Source organism: Zeus faber (genome assembly GCF_960531495.2).
Source record: "Zeus faber genome assembly, chromosome: 19".
Taxonomy (NCBI): Eukaryota; Metazoa; Chordata; class Actinopteri; order Zeiformes; family Zeidae; genus Zeus; species Zeus faber.
In genome coordinates this window covers 5601760-5622939 of record NC_137206.1, presented here as the reverse complement: position 1 = coordinate 5622939, position 21180 = coordinate 5601760, and the positions used below count along the sequence as shown (strand labels likewise).

Sequence of the window (21180 nt, the reverse complement as noted above, 5' to 3'; positions counted from 1 at the left end):
CCTTTCCTTAATCCCACGTTGTTGGTGGGGCTGTCACCACACACCACCCAAGTGGCGTTTTCAGGGACCTCCAACACACAGTCACAGACAACGGGGTGTTGTTAGCGCCAGTTTATTGTAGAAGGTGGGCCAGGTGGAACAAGCCCGGAGCAGATAGAACATGTCATGACAGGGCTCCTCTCCTGAGTGAGCGTGGGGACGGGGGTTTTACCTGCCGCTGGTTAGACCAACCACCGAGCCTCAGGTGTGGCTGCTCAAGCCTCGACCGTTCAGCCTCTCAGTCCTTACCGTCACCTGACCTGTCCGTCTTGGGCGGGTCTCTGTTTTTTTTGTTTTTGTTTTGTTTTGTTTTTTCCCAGAAAGAAACAAATGAGCCGCAAAACAAACGAGTCCCTTGCAAATAACAGTCAGCTGAGTCTCTGGGTTTATTTTTGGGGTAAGGAGGAAAATCGCCGGAATGACCGCAGGCGCGGGGGGTCAAGTTTAGGTCAGGACCCAGGGTTGAAGTAAAGGTCTCAGAGACCTACGCACACACAAACACACACAAGAACACACACACACATATACACACTTTCATGCAGATACAAAAAATGTCCCACACATACATTCACACGCAAACACACAGACACACACACACACACACACACACATACATACACACGCACACACACCGAAATGCATGTGCGCATAGAGACCACATTTCACAAACACACACGAGTACACACACACACACACACACACACACTCAAAATACATTAAGAGATTGTAAACAAAGCACCCACTTATCACCGTATACCAGAGAGCAGTGGAACCACACCCAGAACCTCGGCCTCAAACCAACCCCCACACCCCCCTCCATCCATTGAAAACTACCAATTAGATGACTCATCTGGACCCAAACCCACCAATCACACATCAAACACAGTTCCTGCTACAAAAAAAACACCTAGCTTGCTGTGTTGAGGTCATTTTCTTTTTCAGGGGAAGTGTGGGAGGACTTCTAATGTGTTTCCAGCCGTCTATACCTCCATAAACAGTCGGAGATAAAGCGCCGTCTCAATGACGTTTTCCTCCACCCTCCCCTCTTTCACTTTGAAGGCCGACGGAGCTGTTCCGCAGCTGCAACGTGCAGTCGGATCAGGGGGCCATGAACGACATCAAGCTGTGGTCCAACGGGACGATCAAGATGCCCTTCATGAACATCCCCGTCCTGGACATCGGGAAGTGCCGCCCGGACATGTGGAAGGCCGTGGCCTGCTCGCTGCAGATCAAACCCTGCCACAGCAAATCCAGGGGAAGCGTCATCTGCAAGTACGTGCCGCCTCCCTCAGCCTCAGTGAGTGGTTGTTTGTGATCTCCTCAAATTCTACCGCTTCAGTGGTGGAGTACATTTTGGAAACGGAACCTTTTTATTTTGCTCCAGTAGGTGATGGCCTTTATACCGTTTCCTCTAGTTCCATTTTTTTTTCCATCTGTTTTATTTGATTTAGTCCGAGTCTCTCAGTTCCCATCCACTCCTCCTTTCATCAACACAACATCTTTTAAGATTTATTAAACCAGCTTTCAACCAGCCTGCTTTACTCTGAGGTCCAAGTCAATCGCATTGCCCCCGATATTAGAATATGAAATACATACAAGATATTGAACCAGGTTTGTCTCCAAGTGGCAAGATAGATGGATAGATAGATAGATAGATAGATAGATAGATAGATAGATAGATAGATAGATAGATAGATAGATAGATAGATAGATAGATAGATAGATAGATAGATAGATAGATAGATAAATAGATAAATAGATAAGTAGATAGATAGATAGATGGACGGACGGACGGACGGACGGACGGACGGACGGACGGACGGACGGACGGACAGACAGACAGATAGACAGATAGATAGATAGATACTTTATTCATCCCTGGAGGGGAATTGCATTGTCTCAACAGCTCACATCAAAACAGTAGGCAAATAATAATAGCAATGCAATAACAATATGAAAAATAAAATGGCAATATGTGACCTCCCCGCAGCAAAACCTGTATTGTAGCGCATTTCCAAAATTGCTATGAGCAGCCAAATAAATTTATAAAACCTTTTTAGAAGGAAAATTAGATTTTTCCAGATTCGTGTTCCTTTGTGTTAATTTCAAAACTGACATTACTGGTCAAAGTGTTTCATGTGAGTGTCTATAAGTATCGCACGGGCTGCTTTTGCACTGAGGGAGCTCAAAATGGGTTAAATAGAAATTTAATATTGTCAGTGGTGGGGAAAAAATATTCAGACCTTTTACTTAATTTAAAACACTTATACCCGAGATGACACAAAATTACTCCCATAAAAGTGAAAGTACAACACAGAAGTATATAGTAGTTGCTCTTCGTTGCCACTTTTATGTAGAAACGCACCAATCTCTCACCGTGAGAAACTCCTCGTTTATGCAAATAAAATCAACTCATCCCGGTTCGGATTCTCTTCTCCTCAGATCGGATTGCGTGGACATTCTGACGCAGTGCGGCGACCTGCGGCGCTTCCACGAAGGACAGACGCCGGAGAGGATCTGTGACCTCCTGTCCCCCATCGACGACCCTGAGCGCTGCGTTTCCCTGCGCAGATACCTCAGTGAGTAGGAAGAGAGAAGTTTCAAATTAAGTCACATTCTATCGAGTTTCTACTATCGTGACTAGCAAAATCTTCATCCATTGACATTTTTTTATGTGTGTTGCATTTTAAGCCTCGCCTATAATAACTTATTTATCATGCCTCATTTACCTTTTTATATACTCAGATGCTGTGTGTTTTTATTTCACATTTTGATTTATTTCCATTCATTTATTTGTGTTAGCAGTCCAGACAAGGAGCGAGACTGTCTGTGTGGAAAAAATAAAGTTTGCTTGTTTTCACCAGTTGAATTAAGGTTTTACAAAGGGTTTTAAATGCTGTTTAAGATTTTTATTATGATCTAGTCCAGGTTTAATTACATTCAAACACATACTGCATGCACAGTTCTCTGCCCGACACACCAACTTGAGCCAGTTAACCTACAGGAGCAGTTGCCAAAACTGTGTGACGGGGCCAATCCCACCGATTGTTGAACAATGATTCATCAAGTGAAAAATACATGGTAGCCTTTCCACTTTTTACGTCGCCATACCCTCCAACGCACAACCCCACCTCAAAGCCTCTCGAGTCAACTGCGTACAACCCCTCCCCCACCCCCCCCCCCCCCCCCAGCCCCAAGTTTCCTAGGTAACAGCATCAGCGACGAGGTGATCCACCCGTGCAACCCCAACCCGTGTCCAAGCAACCTGCTGTGCCAGGTCAACAGGAAGGGCTGCTACGACGAGCTCAGCTGCCAGCCCTTCTACTGTGTGCCAGGTACACGCTCATTCCTTTAACCCTCTGGAGTCTTGTGTGGGTCCTTTTTTTTTTCACTCCAAACTCACTCAGCTACAGTGGTGTAAAGTAACAAAGTAGAAATACTTGGTTACTCTAAGTGTTTTTTGGTACCTGTATCAGTACTTTACTTAGGTTAGTTTGGTCGACTATTACTTTTACTTATCTACCTTTATTCCCCGAAATGTTTACTTTTACTCCAATACATTTCCGCTGAAGACCTTTGTTCTACTCGCTACGAAATACAATCAGAAAAACACAGAGATATTGGCAACCAGAATAAAATCAGAGCAAAGAAAAACTAACATGTCTTTTCGCCGCAGCATTAAACTTTTACTTTTGAGACATAAGTACCTTCAATACCACGTAATTAATCTTGATACTTAAGTGACAACTACTTTAAGACTTTCACTCAAGTAGTATTCTAATGAGTGACTTTCACTTTTACCAGAGTAGTTTTTTGACCACCACTGCTCAGGCTTTTGAGTTTGATTGGTCAGTTTTTTGATTCAAGAAACTGGAGAAGAAGCTGCTGTATACACCGATCAGCCACAACATTAAAACCACTGACTGAAGTGAATAACATTGATCATCTGGTTCCAATGGCACCTGTCAAGGGGTGGAATATAAGAGGCAGCAAGTGAAGAGTCAGTTGTTGAAGTTGATGTTGAAGCAGCGTAAGGATCTGAGCCACTTTGACAAGGAGCACATTGTGATGCTGGACGACTGGGTCAGAGCATCTCCACAACCACAGCTCTTGTGGGCTGTTCCCGCTATGCAGTGGTTACTACCGACCAAAAGTGCTCCGAGGAAGGACGACCGGTGAACCGGCGACAGGGTCATGGGGCTCAAGGCTCATTGATGCGTGTGGGGAGTGAAGTCCAGCCCGTCTGGTTCGACCCAACAAAAGAACTACTGTAGCACAAAGTGGTTTAAAGAATGACGCTGCTATGATAGAAAGGTGTCACAAAGTGCATCGCAGCTCGAAATGTATGGGGCTGTGTAGCCTCAGGGTGTCCATGCTGACCCCTGTCTACCATCGAAGGCATCTACAATGGGCATGTGAGCATCAGAACTGGACAATGGAGCAATGGAAGAAGGTGGCCTGGTCTGAAGAATGATGTTTTCTTTTACATCATGTGGATGGATGGCCAGGTGCGTGTGCGTCGTTTACCTGCGAAAAAGATGGTACCAGGGTGCACTATGGGAAGAAGGCAATCCATGCCTCCACGGGTCAGAGCTGTTTGTGCGGAACGAGGGGGAGCTACATAACATTAGTAAGGTGGTTTTGTTGTGGCTGTTTGGTGTATGTGTGTATATATATTCACTGTATGTACACCACTTTTCACAGCTTTTTTTAGGGAATCATCACTTTGTGTTTTCCACTGGTTTCCATTAGCTACGAATGAGAAATGATTAGCAACATAAAGAAAATGCTAAACATACATGCCAACAAACATGACGCTCTGATGTATTACTTATTACTACTCACTGACCCTTTTCCAAATGGGCACAAACATGTAGAAAATATGTAACTTTAATTTTTCTTTTGTGACATTTTCGCATCCTCATCATTCTTACATATCGGGTAAATTTTGACAATGCGTATTTTAAGGTGCAGTAGACGGATTCGCCGACCGGTGTGTGTGTGTGTGTGTGCGTGTGTGTGTGTGTGTGTGTGTGCGTGGGTGTGTGTGTGTGTGTGTGTGTGTACGTGCGTGCGTGCGTGCGTGCGTGTGTGCGCGCAGGCTGCAAGCTGGGTGAAGCCTCGGACTTCCTGGTCCCGCTGGACGCCCGCATCCAGGTCCCCACCCGGAGCGGGCCGACCGGCTGCTACGAGGTGTGCACCTGCGGGGCCAGCGGCCGCCTGGAGAGCTGCGTCGACATGCCCTGCGTGGACACCGGCAAGGCCTGCGTTGTCGGCGGCCAGAGGAAAAGTAAGGAGCGGCCCTTTGACTGAAGTGAAAGGGCAAAATGTGACCGTGAACGTACCGTGTAAAAACATATAAGGAAAAAAAATAGCGTTTCATGGAAAGATGCTTTTTGTCTTCCAAACTGGCAAGGAAATAGTAGAACATTAGTGGCTTACTTGTGGTCAAAATGCCATTAAACACATTTTGATGAAGATTATTTGGTGTTTCTATTCTCGATAATCAAATTTCATTAGGGTCAAATTTAATTCAATTTTTCATTTATTTTATTTTTTTATTAATTGCACCAATAAACAGTATATGTGTAATCTGTATTGATCCCTCCGGGGGAAGTTAGTTATCTAGTTAGCATTCCAACCCATCATAGTATCTGATAGCTCACTTATCTATCTATCTCTCTATCTATCTCTCTATCTATCTATCTATCTATCTATCTATCTATCTATCTATCTATCTATCTATCTATCTATCTATCTATCTATCTATCTATCTATCTATCTATCTATCTATCTATCTATCTATCTATCTATCTAATCTGTCTGTCTGTCTGTCTGTCCGTCTGTCTGTCTGTCTGTCTGTCTGTCTAGCCCCCTTGTGGCCACCACCACAACAATAAATGAACAGAACTGGTCTTGCATTTTACTACTTCCTGTTCCAAGCCCCCCCCACACATGCACACACACACACACACACACACATGCGCGCGCTGTGCCTTACTGTTGATACCTGCATTTGTTTGAAGGGGGAAAAACAAATGGCTTCATCTCTGCCCCAAATTTGGGCCGGGGTTGCTGAGAGTGGGAGGGAGCAGATTGTGGGATGTTTTTGTTCCTATTAAACACAGCTGTGCAGTGTGTGTGCTTGAGTGAGGCGGACGGACAGACAGACAGATAAGCCTGCTAACAGCCAGGCAGTTCTCAATAGCCAGGAAGTCAGGCAGGAAGGGCCAGCAGGGCCAGCCCGACTTCCCTATGTGTTGCTGTTGTGGTGCTGCTGAATGGCTCTGATGTTTGATGACGATTATAAACACACTGGCCTTGTCCTTACATAATGTGTGCGTGTGTGTGTGTGTGTGTGTGTGTGTGTGTGTGTGTGTGTGTGTGTATGTGTGTGCGTGTGTGTGTGTGCGTGTGCGTGTGTGTGTGTGCGTGTGCGCGTGTGTTCTGCGTACTTGAACAAATACCCAGATCACGGGACATTGTTCAGAGTGGACTGCAACCCCTGCTCCTGCTTCGCTGGTGAGACCATCTGCTCCACGAGACAGTGTCTCAGCGTGGACAGCTCTGATGGGGACAGACGGCGCTTTACCGGTCAGTATGGCTAAGTGTGTGTGCCCTAGCAGAACATCTTCTGGTTCCCCTCATGTGGAATAGCCTTCCAGAGCAATGTATTGGACACATCACAGACACTGGTCTCCAAGTGCAGAGTACAGATACCTCGGGTCCACACCCCTCATCGGCTGCTGAGCTGCAGTGAACCATGTGATTGGCCCGGATATGTTTATATATCCGACTTGGACGTTGCTTGACAATTGCAGCCGATGAAATATATTTTTTGAATTCATATTCTCCCTCCCTAGGTCTCCCGTGCGGTTGCCCAGATCGCTTTGTTCCGGTATGTGCTGCGAACGGTCGGACTTACCCCAGTGCCTGTGTGGCCCGCTGCATGGGCTTCAAAGACCACCAGTTCGTCTATGGCCAGTGCCATCTCAGCGACCCCTGCTCTGGCAAGCCCTGCCATAGAAACCAGAGGTGGGCTTTTGTGTGTGTTGTGTTGTGTTGTCCCTCCAATGTTCTTCTTTCGTGGTGACTTCCGCAAAGAAGGAACACACCAGGCGCATCGTCCTGCGAGAACAAATAGCTGGTTTCGGAAGTTGAAAGATATACAAGGGAACAACTCGCCTCACTCTCCTACTATCTCCCCTAGTCTGCTCCCACCTCTCCTAGTCTCCTCACGCGTCCCCGAGTCTCCTCGTCCGGTCCTCTAGTCTCCCCTAGTCTCCTCCCAGTCTCCCCTTAACTCACCTGTTGTCCTGTCATCTCCCCTTGTCTCTTCCTATATCTCACCTAGTCTCCTCCCATCGTTCCTAGTCTCCTGTAAACTAACCTAGTCTCCTCCTATCTCCCCTACCCTCCTCTGAACCCACCTAGCCTCCTCTGAACCCGACTAGTCTCCCCCCCATCACTTCTCGTCTCCTCTAAACCCGCCTTGTCTCCTCCCATCTCCCCTAGTCACCTCTGTCGCTGTCTCCTCTTGCTGTCCAGCTGTGATTGACAGCTGGGGCTCTTAGTGCAGCTGGTCCTGGTTTGGTCCCTTAGCTCAGCATCAGGCATCAGCTTCTGTTATTTCAAGCCATCGAGGGAACAGCTCCTCTACCCAACTCCATACCCCCCCAGACCTCTCATGCTAGACACCACGCTTTTAGCTGCACTCTACGCTGGCGTCAGAAGGCAGTGTTTGCCTGTTTCGCCAACAGTTTGCAGATCCACCTCTTGTCATACACACAGTAGCTGGGGGGGTGGGGGGGGGGGGGCTGCTGGGGCTGTGGCTCCCCCTAGTGGTGCCCGGGGCCCCTGCATCTTTCACTAGGCAATAAACCTCAAAGCAACACTATAACCCCTTTCCCACTTGTACTGAAGGCCGTGAATCTACCGGCAATGTTCCGTATTGGCGTCACGTGGGAACGGGAGCTGGTGTTGACGCTCCGTAAAAGTGGTTCCGTAAATTTCCCCACTCTCAAAGTAGTATCATTTGCTCAGGCTGTGAATGGAAGTCTGTGGGAAGAAAAAGAAAAAAGATTCCGAAAAGGCGAGTCTGGACCAAACCGCGGCCCTCGGCTGCAAAGACAGCAAACCGAAACACCTCCAGTCTCTACGCAGGCAGGTTTTTGTATTCTTTAAATTTGATTATTTTCCTTCTTAAAAATGCCGCTCAAACCCTCCATGTGTCTTTTACAGTTAGGGGTGCGGTGCGGGGTCATTGGACACAAGTGATTCGGCTTGCCTGCGGCTGCCTGCCGGGTGGAGAAGGTTCCTTCCCCGGAGGCAGAGGGTGCAGGACAGGTTGAAAATGATCACACTGATTAAACAACATTGGCTTTGGGATATTGTGTCCGGGGACGGGGGTCTGTCCCCTCTCTGTCAGCGGAGGGAAGAGTCCACGGAGCGGGGAGCAAGGGAGCAAAGCGCTGGGCTGGAAAAAACATTCTGTCGCCGAGTCTCGCGTGATATCAGACACCTCTCGTGTGAGCGTTACATAATGTATCTGGAACAGTTGTCTGTGTGGGAACAGACGGAACTTTTCCGTAAAGGAGGCCAATGTGGGAATGACTACCCTACTGCCTTCACCGGATATTTTTTACCCAGCAATGTTACAGATTCCATGTGGGAAAGGGTTATGTAACTTTTTTTTACCTTAAAATAACAGCTTCAACCGAATAATTTTGATGGTACGCTGACTTGTAATATAGAGAATGGCACCTCTTTCTTTCCCACCCACCCTACGGCACTACATGACACGGCTGATGTTTGGCTCCGTGAACTGATTATTTTTTTGCCTGGTCAAATTTCTTTAAGCCAGCCCAAGCGCATCTGGTACCTACCCCGGTAGCACGCTGCCCCATCCCTCCCCGTGCCCTCTCCCCCCTCGGCTCCGGGAAACAGCGAGGTCCGTGCAAGGGGCGCGGTTACCTAGGTCTGCATTATATTTGCGTTTGTACCGTAGACTGTTATTGAAACGTGACCGATAAGGTTCAAATTTGTCCAGTAAAATAAATTATTTTTGAACATCGGACTGAGTTCTACAAGTGGTGTAAAAGTGCAATTGCACTCAGAAACTGTAGGGGCGCCAAATCCCAAGTACCAAATGTTACAAGTGTTACATACAGTTACATTTGCTTTAAACTTAAAGAAAATGTAACTTAAAAATAATTAAAAATGTTAAATTAAACGAAAAAAAAAACGTAAACAGTTTTAGAAATATGGATAGAATGGGCTAAAATGTGTGTCCGGGCATCAGATCCAAAATTGGTGGAGGGGAGTCCCCTGCAGCCTCCACCTAATTTGGATCTGACGCACGGACACATTCATGGATCATTGTTCTCCAAATGATGAAGATGTTGTAAACGGGGGGAAACAAGGAACTCCGTGGGTTAGGAAAGAAAAAGGTAGCAGCGCTTTACATCCCCTCCATCCCCTCTGGTCCAGAGTTTGAACGTCCTGACTTGGTTCCTTGACAGGCTGTGAGGGATGCCTGCACCGTGACCGACCTCCGAGGTGATGGGAGTCTGGACCGGATGATGGACAGCATCTTCGGTCTGACTCTCTGGGCTGGCCTGACCCTCTGCTGCCGCAAAGGCGCCGCATGTGATCACCGAAATTAGTTTAATATCAATACCATCCCTCCTGCCTCCTATCCATCACCACCAACTGACAGGCTTCACGGAAATGCGCCCAACCAGCAATGCAATGCAACAGCCAGTCCGGACCTGCCCGCCTAGATCTCCATGTAACAGTCATTTATGGGTCTCCTGATTAGGTTGATTCATCTGTCAGTTTTTCGGTTGGTTTTGGGAGGACAAAAACGCATCGAAAAAAAACCAAACGAAGCTTGTCTCAGGAGGAAGGGTAGAAGGCCCTGTGCGGGGCGCCCCCCACTAGAGCTGCCAAGTCTCACGCTTTGGCCATGAGACTCACGCACGTCAGCCAGTTCACACACCTCCTGTTTCTCACACTGAGAATCCCAAAATAAGTCAAACTGGTTGTTTTGTTTTTTGGGGTTTTTTTTTTTTCCACGTACATACCGTATTTCCTCCTTTCTTCCTAATCTGACTCCAGCCCCTTTGGTGAAACTTGGCAGCGCTGCTGCCCGCTAGGAAGGAATCAAGGAAGAAACATGTGAAGAAAATTGCGATCAATGACTCAATGACTGAACTTTGAAACATCATGCTTTTGTTTGGGGCTTGGGGATTTTGCCCCAACTGAAACATTAATTTGTGAATGCGTGTAAGCGTTACCCTCATGCACATATCCAGGGCAGCCCCCGCCCCCCCCGCGCTGAAAATACGTTCCCGTTCATACCTATAGATGTAGCATGAAGACCAGCATGGTCCTCAGATCCCGCCGCAGAATCACAAATTCAACAGGATCCATGTTGGATGGATCCAGAGCACGAGCTCTTGTCTTGTTCTCAGAGAAGGAACACACACGCTGCTGATTACAGCACTTACTTTTATCAAATTCCTTCCACGCTGAACCCACTCCCCCTAACCCTAACCTTAAAGAGAAACTATCAGGGTTTGCTTGGGTTTTTGTTGGTTTTTTTTTAACTGAATTTACAATCTCTGGCTTATGGATCGGACCGTGGAAATAACATTTGAAAACCTTTTTTCACAGGCAGAAAGGGCAAAAAATACAGGAAAAAAAAAAGGTATTTTAAGTTTTCCAGTAAAAACAGGCCGTCTTTACGCCACGGGGGCGAATCCTCTCCCTCAGTCACTCAGTTAGTTTCCAGCTATTTAGGGTGATGAAACTGCGTTCATTATTTATTATTTGGAAGTAAAGATTATTTACGCAAAATAAATCCCGTTTTAACTCAGTAAAGAGAACTAATTCAATGGAGTCGCTGCCTCGTTTCCTTGCTGCGAGCTGCTCTTTAACAAGCGCCTCCCGCCCAGAAACACACACACAAGCAGGAGGACGTTCTCTTCTCAGCTCATGTCAGCCACTTAGGGTCTATCAATCACACACACACGCTCTCACACACACACGTCCTAAACATTTGGCCATGGTTTTATTTCAGGCTTTGTACTGTGCGTTAGCAAGGCAAAGGTTTGTGAGTCAACCCACATCTGCCAAACACCTGATTGGTGCTTAGCCTTGGAGTCTGGCTGGTTGCTATGGAGATGGAAAGTTTTTCTGTCGGCATATATATATATATATATATATATATATATATATATATATATTTTTTTTTTTTTTTTTTACTTTGCCACTCCAATAGAGAACAGTTTATTGGCTTTATAGGAACAGAGCCTTCCAACACAAATATGTAATGCAGACATGGTTGATTAACTTTTCATTGCAAACTAACATACTCTTAATGACATTTGCATTTGTTGTGCGTCTGTGTGTGTGTGTGTGTGTGTGTGTGTGCGCGCGCCAACACCGGAAAGTCTCCACACCTGCATGCGCCTCAATTTATTTCAGTCAGGAACACTCTCGTCATTTATTGCAACAAATACAATAAATGGATGTATAGTCATACTTGGCGCCGCCCCTTAAGATGCCCCCGGTGCGGGCCACGCGGCAAACGAAGCTAAGCAGGGAAACCCCCAACGCCAGCTCAGAAGAACGCCGGCGCCAAGCGTCGGCCAAATTACCAGTAAAATCAATGCATCAATGCGTTTCGGAAATGTATGATCATAAATGAAGGATGCGAGCATGCATCAGGAAAGAGGTCATCCTACAAGTATGTGAAATGTCTATGTAACAGCAGTCCGCCGTGCACCCTGCAGTACATTATGCATCTGAGGGAAGAGCGAGCAATTACTTTGGCCGAACATCAGGGAACCATTGATCGTTGCGGAGCACCCAAGAGGGACGGAACGAGCCACACCGGTTAAAAAATGTAAGGGCGACTGATGTTTCTGCATTATCCTGATAGAAAAAGGAGGCGCCTTCCAGTTATCGCACAGTGATGACCAAGATCTATGATCGGAGATATGGATGCTCTGTCTCGGGGAATAATTCTCACAGCAAAGATAAAGTTTCCTAACAACGACAGCAACCGTGTGTTTGATCATGGACACTGCATCCAACGCGCTTTTCATGGCTCCCGCTTTTCAGGAGGCAGTGATGTTTGCGTAAGGTTTGCTGTTCAAAGTGATGCCCCATACGCTTTTTACAACAAAATTAGCGGGTTCACCTGAGTTTTTTAAGCCCGGGTAAACCCGTAAGCCACCTTTCCCGTTGCCAGGAGATATGCCGTTTTCTTCTGGTGTGCGTCCCGTTCGACACCGCGAACACGTCGGAAAAGGGGCGCGTCGTGGCTGCGGTGTGATTGGGAACAAAACGGTCGAGGAGACAGCAACTTAAATGTTGTCAAGCTGAAGGTGTCAGCGGGTGTTACCGGGTCTCCGGTGCAGTGGGAGCAGGGTGTAAGAAGTGGGCCTTGGGGTTTCTCTGCGTATAGAGGAACACCCACTTGATTAAAAACACCATTTAATGCACCGATGCATTGATCCGGCTGCGACCGAAGATAATCCAGTGGTAGATCATCTAAAAGGTGTAACACAAATGGCAATTTGCAAATATTCAACAGAATCCAACAAAGCGCCTCTGAAAGGGTATTGAATGTGCAGGGGCTGCTACGACAGCCGAAGGTAAGTCTGACAGAAAAGTCTGTTTCAAGGTGTGTTTTACCATGCTTTTTGTTTTACCACACCTTCAAGGCCATGCCGCTCCCTGCAATGCAGCGTCCGTTAAATCCGCCTTCCCTCGCCAATACGCCTCTGCCGGCTCACTGGATGATATGAATTGCATTATCGATAGTGGCATAGAAAAGGGAAAACGGCGCAAGAGGAGCAAGGCTTTTGATACTTGGACTGACAAGCCGATCCTTCGACTTTGTTTTTTTTTTGCCTGAATATTTTAAATTAATTAATCCTTTATGCTTAATGCAGAATTTCGATAAAGGAGTATAATCATCAGACCCGAACATGAAGCCCTTCTTGACCTCTCTAGTCAATAACTTTTCAACTATTTCTGGTTCTTTCAAAGCAGTTATTACAGAAACCGGATACTTTTGGAAGAAAACCTTACACAGCAAAAAAAAAAAAAAAAAAACCTGAACCAAACCGGTTGATCAAATAAGTGACAAAGCAACGGTTGGGATGCTTCTGCAAAGTTTTGCCCAGCTCGGGTACATGGTGTAGATGGTTTATTCACTTATTTTCTACAAGAAGACGAGCGCGGCGGGGACATGCCGGGCGGGGACGGACGTCGACGCAACAGCTGTAGACGTGCAAGGATCGAATCTGTGTACATGGTCATTAAAGTTTAGAGGGGATATTTATCTTCAGAAATAACCTTCCCACTGTTCCCTTCCTCTTTTCTGGAGGCAAGTGGGAAGACTGTGCCAGCTGGGACTGATTCGTGGTCACAGTTTTTGGGCAGAGGCTCACTGCAGTGATAAAAGACCCCCCCCCCCCACACTCACACACACACACACACACACACACACACACCACAGGCCTGATGCCCTGTGAAGGGTCTGCTTATGAGAGCCAGACCAACTCTGGACCATTTTTGAATGTACAAAGCTGCCTTTGCTGAGAAGGATTTGTGGCGCTCGTAACGTACACGCGACGCTTCATTTCTTAAAAAAACTCTTTTTTTGCCATCTCCTTTCTCGTTGTTCTCAGGTGCGTCCCGATGCGACGGGTCTGTCTGAGCGACACTTCAAACTTTCCGTGTCAGCAGTACGAGTGCGTGGGCAGGCCCGCCGGCTGCGACAAGACCCACCTGGAGCCCGCGTGCGACACAGACGGGCTGGTCCACACTAACCTCTGCCAGCTGCAGCAGTCTGCCAAGACCCTGGCCTACATGGGCCAGTGCCAGGTAGGACAGCAACCTTGGCGCCCCGCGCCCCGACACCCCAGGGCCGGTGGCTGGGTGCTCCCCGGGCTGCATGAGGCATGCGTCTGGTTCAAATCAAATCAGACTTTATTTCCAGAGCACCTTTCAGGCAAGCAAACGCAATTCGATGTGTTTTACATCAAATGGACAGGTTACAAAAACGGTAATTAGGAAAATGAGAAAAGTAAGAGGATGAATGAAAAATGTTTTTACTTAAATTTTAATTCAGATTAAGAAGCAATACAAATATATACATACAGTTAAAAGTGACATTTAATTAAAACACAGGAAATATAGATACAACCTGGAAACCGGGAAAAGGTTTCATTGCTATACCTGATGGATGAATTACTGTTGTCAAAGCGATCATTTAAACTTGAGCCGACTCAAGTTCATAGCGAGTGAGCGATAGCGTTTAAGAGATTTCATGAGTAGGTAGTCAAGCTTAAGAACGCGGTGCTGACATCCCAGCGCACTGTGGCTGGCCTAACAGCACCTCTCGCATTCCCGCAGGTCCTCGCATTCGCACTCACTTATGGGTGAGCTAACCCGAGTCAGAGTCGCTTCGAGCAGTGGTGTCAGGTCACCACCAGGATGAGCGACAGGCCTGCAATCAGAGCTCTATGCTTGAGGCACCAACATTGCTTAATTGAGAAATGACTCAGTCACATACACATACACAACCTCCTGTGTAGAGACACACAAACACACACAGCTTGTGCAATGTATGTGCAATAGCACTGTAGAAACTGCTATAACTTCCTCGTAAGTACATAGCAATAATTCATTATTGTTTTCTTTAAAAACCCATGCTAATAATTTGTCCTTTGCATTGAATTGCATTGATATGTAGTATTTATATACATATTTTTAACTATTTTTGTTTTGTATCATTTGTGAATATTTGGCTTTTTTAATATTTTACTTTTCATTCATTTTTTATTTTTCTATTATTAATTAATTTTTTATTTTATTTTTTCGATTTTTATTATTTGTATTCATTTTAAATTTTTTCTGCATTCCTTCAATCCAAATTATCTATAGAGAAATGCACCTATCCAAATGGCGTGGCCACTCCCCGTGAATTAACAGCAATGAAACCAGACTTTCGCGTGTCTTCAGCGTGTCTGCTATCTGTTTAGAAAAATCCACCACTTCAAAACTTGAGTTGAAGTGGTTGGTACATACACCATCACCCTCCATTATTGACGCCAGTTGGGAATTAAAGTCTGTGAGAGGTCGTAGGTACATCTGTCTTTCAATGTCTGCCGCGGCACCTCATTTACAACAGCTCCATTTTCCGTTCAAAGAGAACTTGAACCCAAAAGGCAGAAGTGAAAATGGCGGAATCGTAGATAAGTTAAAAGGAAGCATGTAGAGGCAAAAAGAGGAAGACTGGAGCTCAAGGTTGCAAAAAACATTTAACGCTTATTGCTCATTGCTACACAAACCAAAGTTAAAAAGTTCCTTTTTTTTTTAATTAAACCTGAATATATGTTGTTGTTTTTTGTTTTTTTCATTTGAATAACACCGCTGGATAAATCCAGAGGGCGAAGATTATGGGTTTAAAGAAACAACACTTGAATAGTACTTTAGTTTAGCACTCCTTTCTCCTTTTGAGTAGTTCAGTTCATTTCATGCAATATTACTCAACTAATGGTCCTTCAAGGATACAGTTTCAATGCAACTCCATCCAGCTCTAAAGAAGTGTGTGTGTGTGTGGGGTGTGTGTGTGTGTGTGTGTGTGTGTGTGTGTGTGTGTGTGTGTGTGTGTGTGTGTGTGTGTGTGTGTGTGTGTGTGTGTGTGTGTGTGTGTGTGTGTGTGTGTGTGTGTGTCCCGTCAGGAGGCTTGCAAAAAGCCGCAGCATGTGTGCGGCCACAACAGCGAGACCTACAGCACGGTGTGCGAGGCCTTCTCGGACCGCGTGGCCGTGGACTACAAGGGGCCGTGCCACGCCGTCAGCGCCGCGTCGGAGTTTGCGGCGGGCTCCGGCTGTGACATGGTCCTCTGCCCGCCGCTGTCCAACCCGGGCTGCGATCCCGTCACTCCTCCCGGTGAGAGTGAGCGCTGTCATGCAATAAAATCTTCCTTTTTTTTTTTTGGTCTAAACCTTATTTGAAAACTTGAACCTCATTTCCTTTTTTCCGTCCGGAACCCGCTCTCCGGACAGGAAGTCGGAAATTTCAACCGACCGGCGCGCCGTTGAGGCTCGGGAGGCGCGCACGTCGGCTCCTCTGCGAGCCGACGTGCGACCTACGCTCACTGCTAAGGTGAACCTACGCGGAAACGCAAACCGGCTTCAACCCCCTCCCGACCCGGTCCGTCACGGCGAAACGAGGAACAAAAACAACTGTGACAATCCGCGACTTTTGATTCGCAAGCGTTGGCAAGTCTTTTGCGCGTCACCTGCCGCGGCGCTCTACTCTACTCCAGGGGGCCACCGAGTTGATGGCCGATACCAACGCTCCTCGATCCCTCAGTGGCCCCGGAGCCAAAATGCAATGTCTCGATGTGCCGTCTCCACTGACCTGAACCAACCGTCGGGCCTGTGTGAAATCCTGCTTGACAGTGTTTTCATATTTTGAAATGCTTTCCACGGGTTGCGCGAGGCACGTTGAGTTTTCCCTGGCGCGTAGAATGAGCTGTGTGAGTGAACCGGGGCATCCTCCCTCCCTCCCTCCCTCCCTCCCTCCCTCTGTCCAGGCGCCTGCTGTCCTGTGTGCGGCAGCGTCCTTCAAATCCTCTGGAACAAAGAGCAGATGAACGTTTTCGCCATGGTAGGTGGAGAACCCACTTTTTTGGGGGGGTTTTTTGCCACGCCTAGCCGACGTCCAGCTGCCCAGCGGAAGTAGATCAATTGACCTGTTTGATTCAAATGAATACGGTTACTAAGATCGTCCAGCCAGCGTCGAGGAAATATCTCCTGTTATCGCAATGAGAGGAAATAGGTCGTTCTAGGGATTCCTGTAAGTCTAATACCTAACTCTGAGATCAAACCTGCCCTACCTCATCCGAGTAAGGCATTGATTCAGGACCCCTTCCATTGGCTGTTTTACTCGATTCATATTATTTTTATATATTTGTTTGAGTTAGAACAGTGTGACATTTTGTTTCCCTTGCACAGGTCCATGCGGGTGAAGAACTTGTATGAATTAGTTTCGACGCCGATGAAAATAAGGATATGGATAAGATAATAAATTAATGATTCTGTGGGATTTTCAAAGCGCTCAGAATCAACTGCCAAAGCGGTGGTCAAATACTTATCCTCAACCGCTCAAATCTACATCTAAAGGAAGAAAAATCGTAGGTTATTCCACTAGTTTCCGAGGGTCCTCTGCGCTGGTTCCTGCTGCAGTTGCCTCCTTTAGCCTTTAGAGGGAGCCACATATATCTCACATATACAGTATCCCGGTTGTTCTTAACGGGTCTAGACCTCAGGTTCCACATTTATCCTTAGTCATTCAAGTCACAACCCCAACTTAATTTCAGATTCAAACCATTCTAATGTTTTTTTATATAACTGAATAGAGTTAGAGTAGTTAACCACAATGCTTCTGTGCACTGTTAGAGACAGCGACAAACTGTAAGTGCAGTAAGACCTTAAAAGAAATGAATGAAAAGCCATTGAAACTATGAAAAGTAATCTCCCGAGCCGCTGAAGTACTGACTGTCTCCACAGCAGTGAAACGCACACAGTCCCAGTGGTAACACCAGCCAAGCAGCCACCGAATGTACTCTGAGGCCAACCTCTGAAATGCTTTTCATTCCTCCGACAACGTGGACCTCATATGTCTGCCGCCCTTTGGAGCGGGACCCGGCGGTGGAGAGCCACAGCTCTCCATCTCCCCCCGAACGGCCCTGCAAGCCATACCCCGTTAAGTGCCGCACCTTATCAGGCGGCATCTAGATCAACATGGACATGTTTGCCGGCACCAAGTCCCTCAGGCGTGTCGCGCTAATGAGCCTAATGCCCCTTCAAAGCTCCCCTCGGCTGTACGCTTTAATCCCGGACGCCTCTTAGCGAGACGCAAACTTAGGCCGGGCCGGCAACAAACAGAAATGCCTGTGCGGAGGTGCCCCCTTGTTGGAGCTGAGTCCACGGGGAAGCTTCATCACCACGTCGGATTTGTGATTACCAACGCGTAATCACAAAGAATTATTTTCTTTTTGTCCATCTTAAAAGGCTCCGTGGAGCCTCTTAAGATGGACATCATATCACAATTAAATATCATTCTAATTCAGTCAGGGCAAATCTCCAAATCTCTTCAAAGTCTCTTTAATTTTGCTAAATGAATTTGTTTAAATAAATTATTATTTCTCCCTACTCTCCAATGGCTCACCTTCGCCTTGACTCGGATGTTACATGGAGCTAATTGAACACCTTGAATTACACCTTGAATTAATTATATTTACCAACGCATGGGCCTGACGAATGAAAACAAAAACCCTGTAAAACAAAAAGGAAGAAGAGCCCAAAGAAAACGGCCAAACGACTGTCACATTCCACTTTCCACGGCATTCCGGTTCCACACAAACCTCCAACGTCGCATTTGAACACTGCATGACCGCTTCGTTGTCCGTCTCTTTCCCTCTCCGTGCGTCCCTCCCTCCCTCCCCAGTTGGACCAGCCGGTCACCGTCCATGACATCCTGCAGACCCTGAGGCTTCACGTCTCCGTGCCGCAGTGCGACGTCTTCGGCTACCTCAGCATTGACCACGAGCTGGTGGTCCTCATTGCACCCGTTGAGCGGCAGCCCACGCCGCTCCAGGTGAGCGCCGCAAAATCAGGGGAGGCTGTAAAGTACAAGAGGGACACCCGGCCCTTTGGCATGGGACCTGGGATTTTTCTGTATTCTGCATTTTTTCGCCACACTGCTAACCACCCGCCTTCTTCGTCTTGTCTATCGAGCCGCATCCACATACGAAGGGTGAATTGTGATATACGTGAGAGACTTTGGGATATAGGCGACAACCCATTCAGAGATACAAGGGTCTTGTTAGTAACAAACGTACCGCCTGCGTGGGAGTCTTACCAAGGTGGCGACTCTTCCAAAAGTGACACGCAAATGATTGTTTTGGGGCTGTGGTGGCTCTCCCCACTTTCTGGAAGGAACATGAAACGCAGGCTATTTCAAGATTCAAGAGGTTTATCTGTCACACGCACTTTGACAATTTCATAGAACTCCTGTGTAGAAAAGCAGATTGAACCCCCCCTGGTTTGATAGCATCGGGGACGCTTCCCAAATAGACAGAGGCCCGTTGCGCATGACATTCATTACAACATAGTCCCGTGACATCGAGCTCCAAGGGTGACGGAGCGAAGGAGCTCACGCCGGGTTATTTGTCGGGATAAAACAGATAGCGGGGTTTCTTTCTCCGCTGTCCCTGACCGTGGCGAGGCAGGGAACATCCCTAACAACTGTGTCCTTGAGGTCAGCAGCTCACAAAAGGCTGGCGAGGACATACACCTCTGTGTGTTAAGCGTGCGTGTTACGTTAGGGTGTTCAGGACATCATAGACAAACATGAGCGAGGTGCGAGGCAGTACGAGCGTAGTACTTCTACCAGATGTACGGTACTGAAGCAGAAGGAGACGTTAAAGGGTACTACGCCAGCCAAGGGCGTTACAATAACGTCTAAGCTGCGGACCGCGTCCATGAAAAGATGGAGAATCTGCTGTTGGTGTGGTTGACGGAGAAGCAGCTCGCAGGAGACAGCGTGACGGAGGGTTTCATCTGCGAGAAGGCAGAAGAGAAGAGAGATCTACACATTCTCTTTTATTGTGTTTTATATTTTATACAATATTTGTTATTTATAAATACATTTTTCCTTATTGAAAAACACGTAACAAAAAAAAATTGTTGCTTTTTTTGGGGGCTGGAACGGATGAATGGCATTTCAATTCATTTCAATGGGGAAAATTGATTTGCTATACGAGCAGATTGAATTACGAGCTCTGTCACGGAACCAATTAAACTCGTAAGTGAAAATACCACTGTATATATATATATATATATATATATATATATATATATACAGTGGTATATATATAAGTGGCATGTGAATGAAGTGAGGTAGTGTTTGTGGGATAATACAGCACAGTACATGTTTTATATTCCGCTTGCACTCTCTTTTCGCCGTTTACGACCCAGCGCACAACTCAATGCAAACGGGCGTCTCCTCACCCCCCCCCCCCCTCTTGACGCCCCTCTCGCCGTCTCCCCCCCTCAGATTGAAGCCTGCGGCAAGGAGGCGGAGAAGATCGACGCCCTCATCAATTACGGCAGCCCCACCCTGATCTCCCACGTCCCCCTCTCCGCCTTCCTCAGCTCCGAGATCCGGGCGCCGGCGGTGCGCTCCGCGGCCGGGCCCCGCCCCGACGCCGCCGCCGCCTCCTCGCCGCCCCGGGCGCTGGGCCTGCTCCTGGCTCTCCTGCTGGCGTCCCTCTGAGCCGGAGGGGCTACCCGCGGCGGAGTGAGCGGGGTTACTCCTTCAGGGTGACCCCGCTCACTCCCCCCACCCCTCTCCTTTTAGCGCCCCCCCCCCGCGCTCTGGTCCAGCACCAGCCTCCCTCAACCGCAGAGCGCCGCAGGGATGACGTGTTTTCCGGTAGTCCGGCCCGGAGGTTAGCGTCGCCCCGGTTCCCTCGGCGAAGAGCCAGTTGGATTTTTCCCGTTGGGTTTTGGATCATTGCAGGAAATAAGGGGGTGAGTGGCAAACAAAGGGTTATCACAGCGACGCATTTGGCCCAGCAAAGATAATCTCCACAAACGGACGCCGCTTTTACGATTTTGGAAACGTGGTACGCCGTCGCCGGAAGTAAAAAGCTAATGTGAGGCTATAAAACCGACAACGCCGCGGTCGCGGGACTTCGACGTTAGTGCGCCGAGCTTCCCGACTTCTCCTTGTGTTTTGCGTGCTTGCCTCTTCGGCAAAAGCCTGGAAAGTTTGGAAGTAGAATCCTTTTTTGAACGCCCGAGTATAAACACGTCCAAAGGCTGCACAGGTGGACCGGTGGGTTGGTGACTTCTGCGTTCAGCGCGATGACGTTTGATATCCCCGAAAGCCTCTGAGGTCTAGTTTTAGCCACTCGTTAGCAGCCGCCTTTTTTTAAGACGCGTGAAAGCTTCAAAATTCACGGGTGCGGTGTTTACCGATGTATTTTATGTCGTGGAAAAAAGACCTGAAAGCCTCTTAAGCTTGTGTTAACAACGGACCTTA

At 47.4% G+C, this 21180-nt stretch overlaps 1 protein-coding gene across 1 annotated transcript in view; it reads left to right on the top strand.

Moving 5' to 3' along the window:
• Nucleotides 1-20409, top strand: part of reck (reversion-inducing-cysteine-rich protein with kazal motifs) — a gene marked incomplete at its 3' end in the record, with an annotated part of 63858 nt that extends 43449 nt beyond the window's left edge. Inside the window, exons 11-21 of the mRNA XM_080020078.1 lie at nt 1099-1311; nt 2482-2618; nt 3231-3374; nt 5141-5329; nt 6511-6633; nt 6903-7074; nt 13746-13941; nt 15804-16014; nt 16664-16737; nt 18580-18729; nt 20191-20409. Of these exons, the coding sequence (XP_079876204.1) occupies nt 1099-1311; nt 2482-2618; nt 3231-3374; nt 5141-5329; nt 6511-6633; nt 6903-7074; nt 13746-13941; nt 15804-16014; nt 16664-16737; nt 18580-18729; nt 20191-20409 (1828 nt within the window). The remainder of the gene's footprint in view (nt 1-1098; nt 1312-2481; nt 2619-3230; nt 3375-5140; nt 5330-6510; nt 6634-6902; nt 7075-13745; nt 13942-15803; nt 16015-16663; nt 16738-18579; nt 18730-20190) is intronic.
• Between the last annotated feature and the right edge of the window lie 771 nt (nt 20410-21180).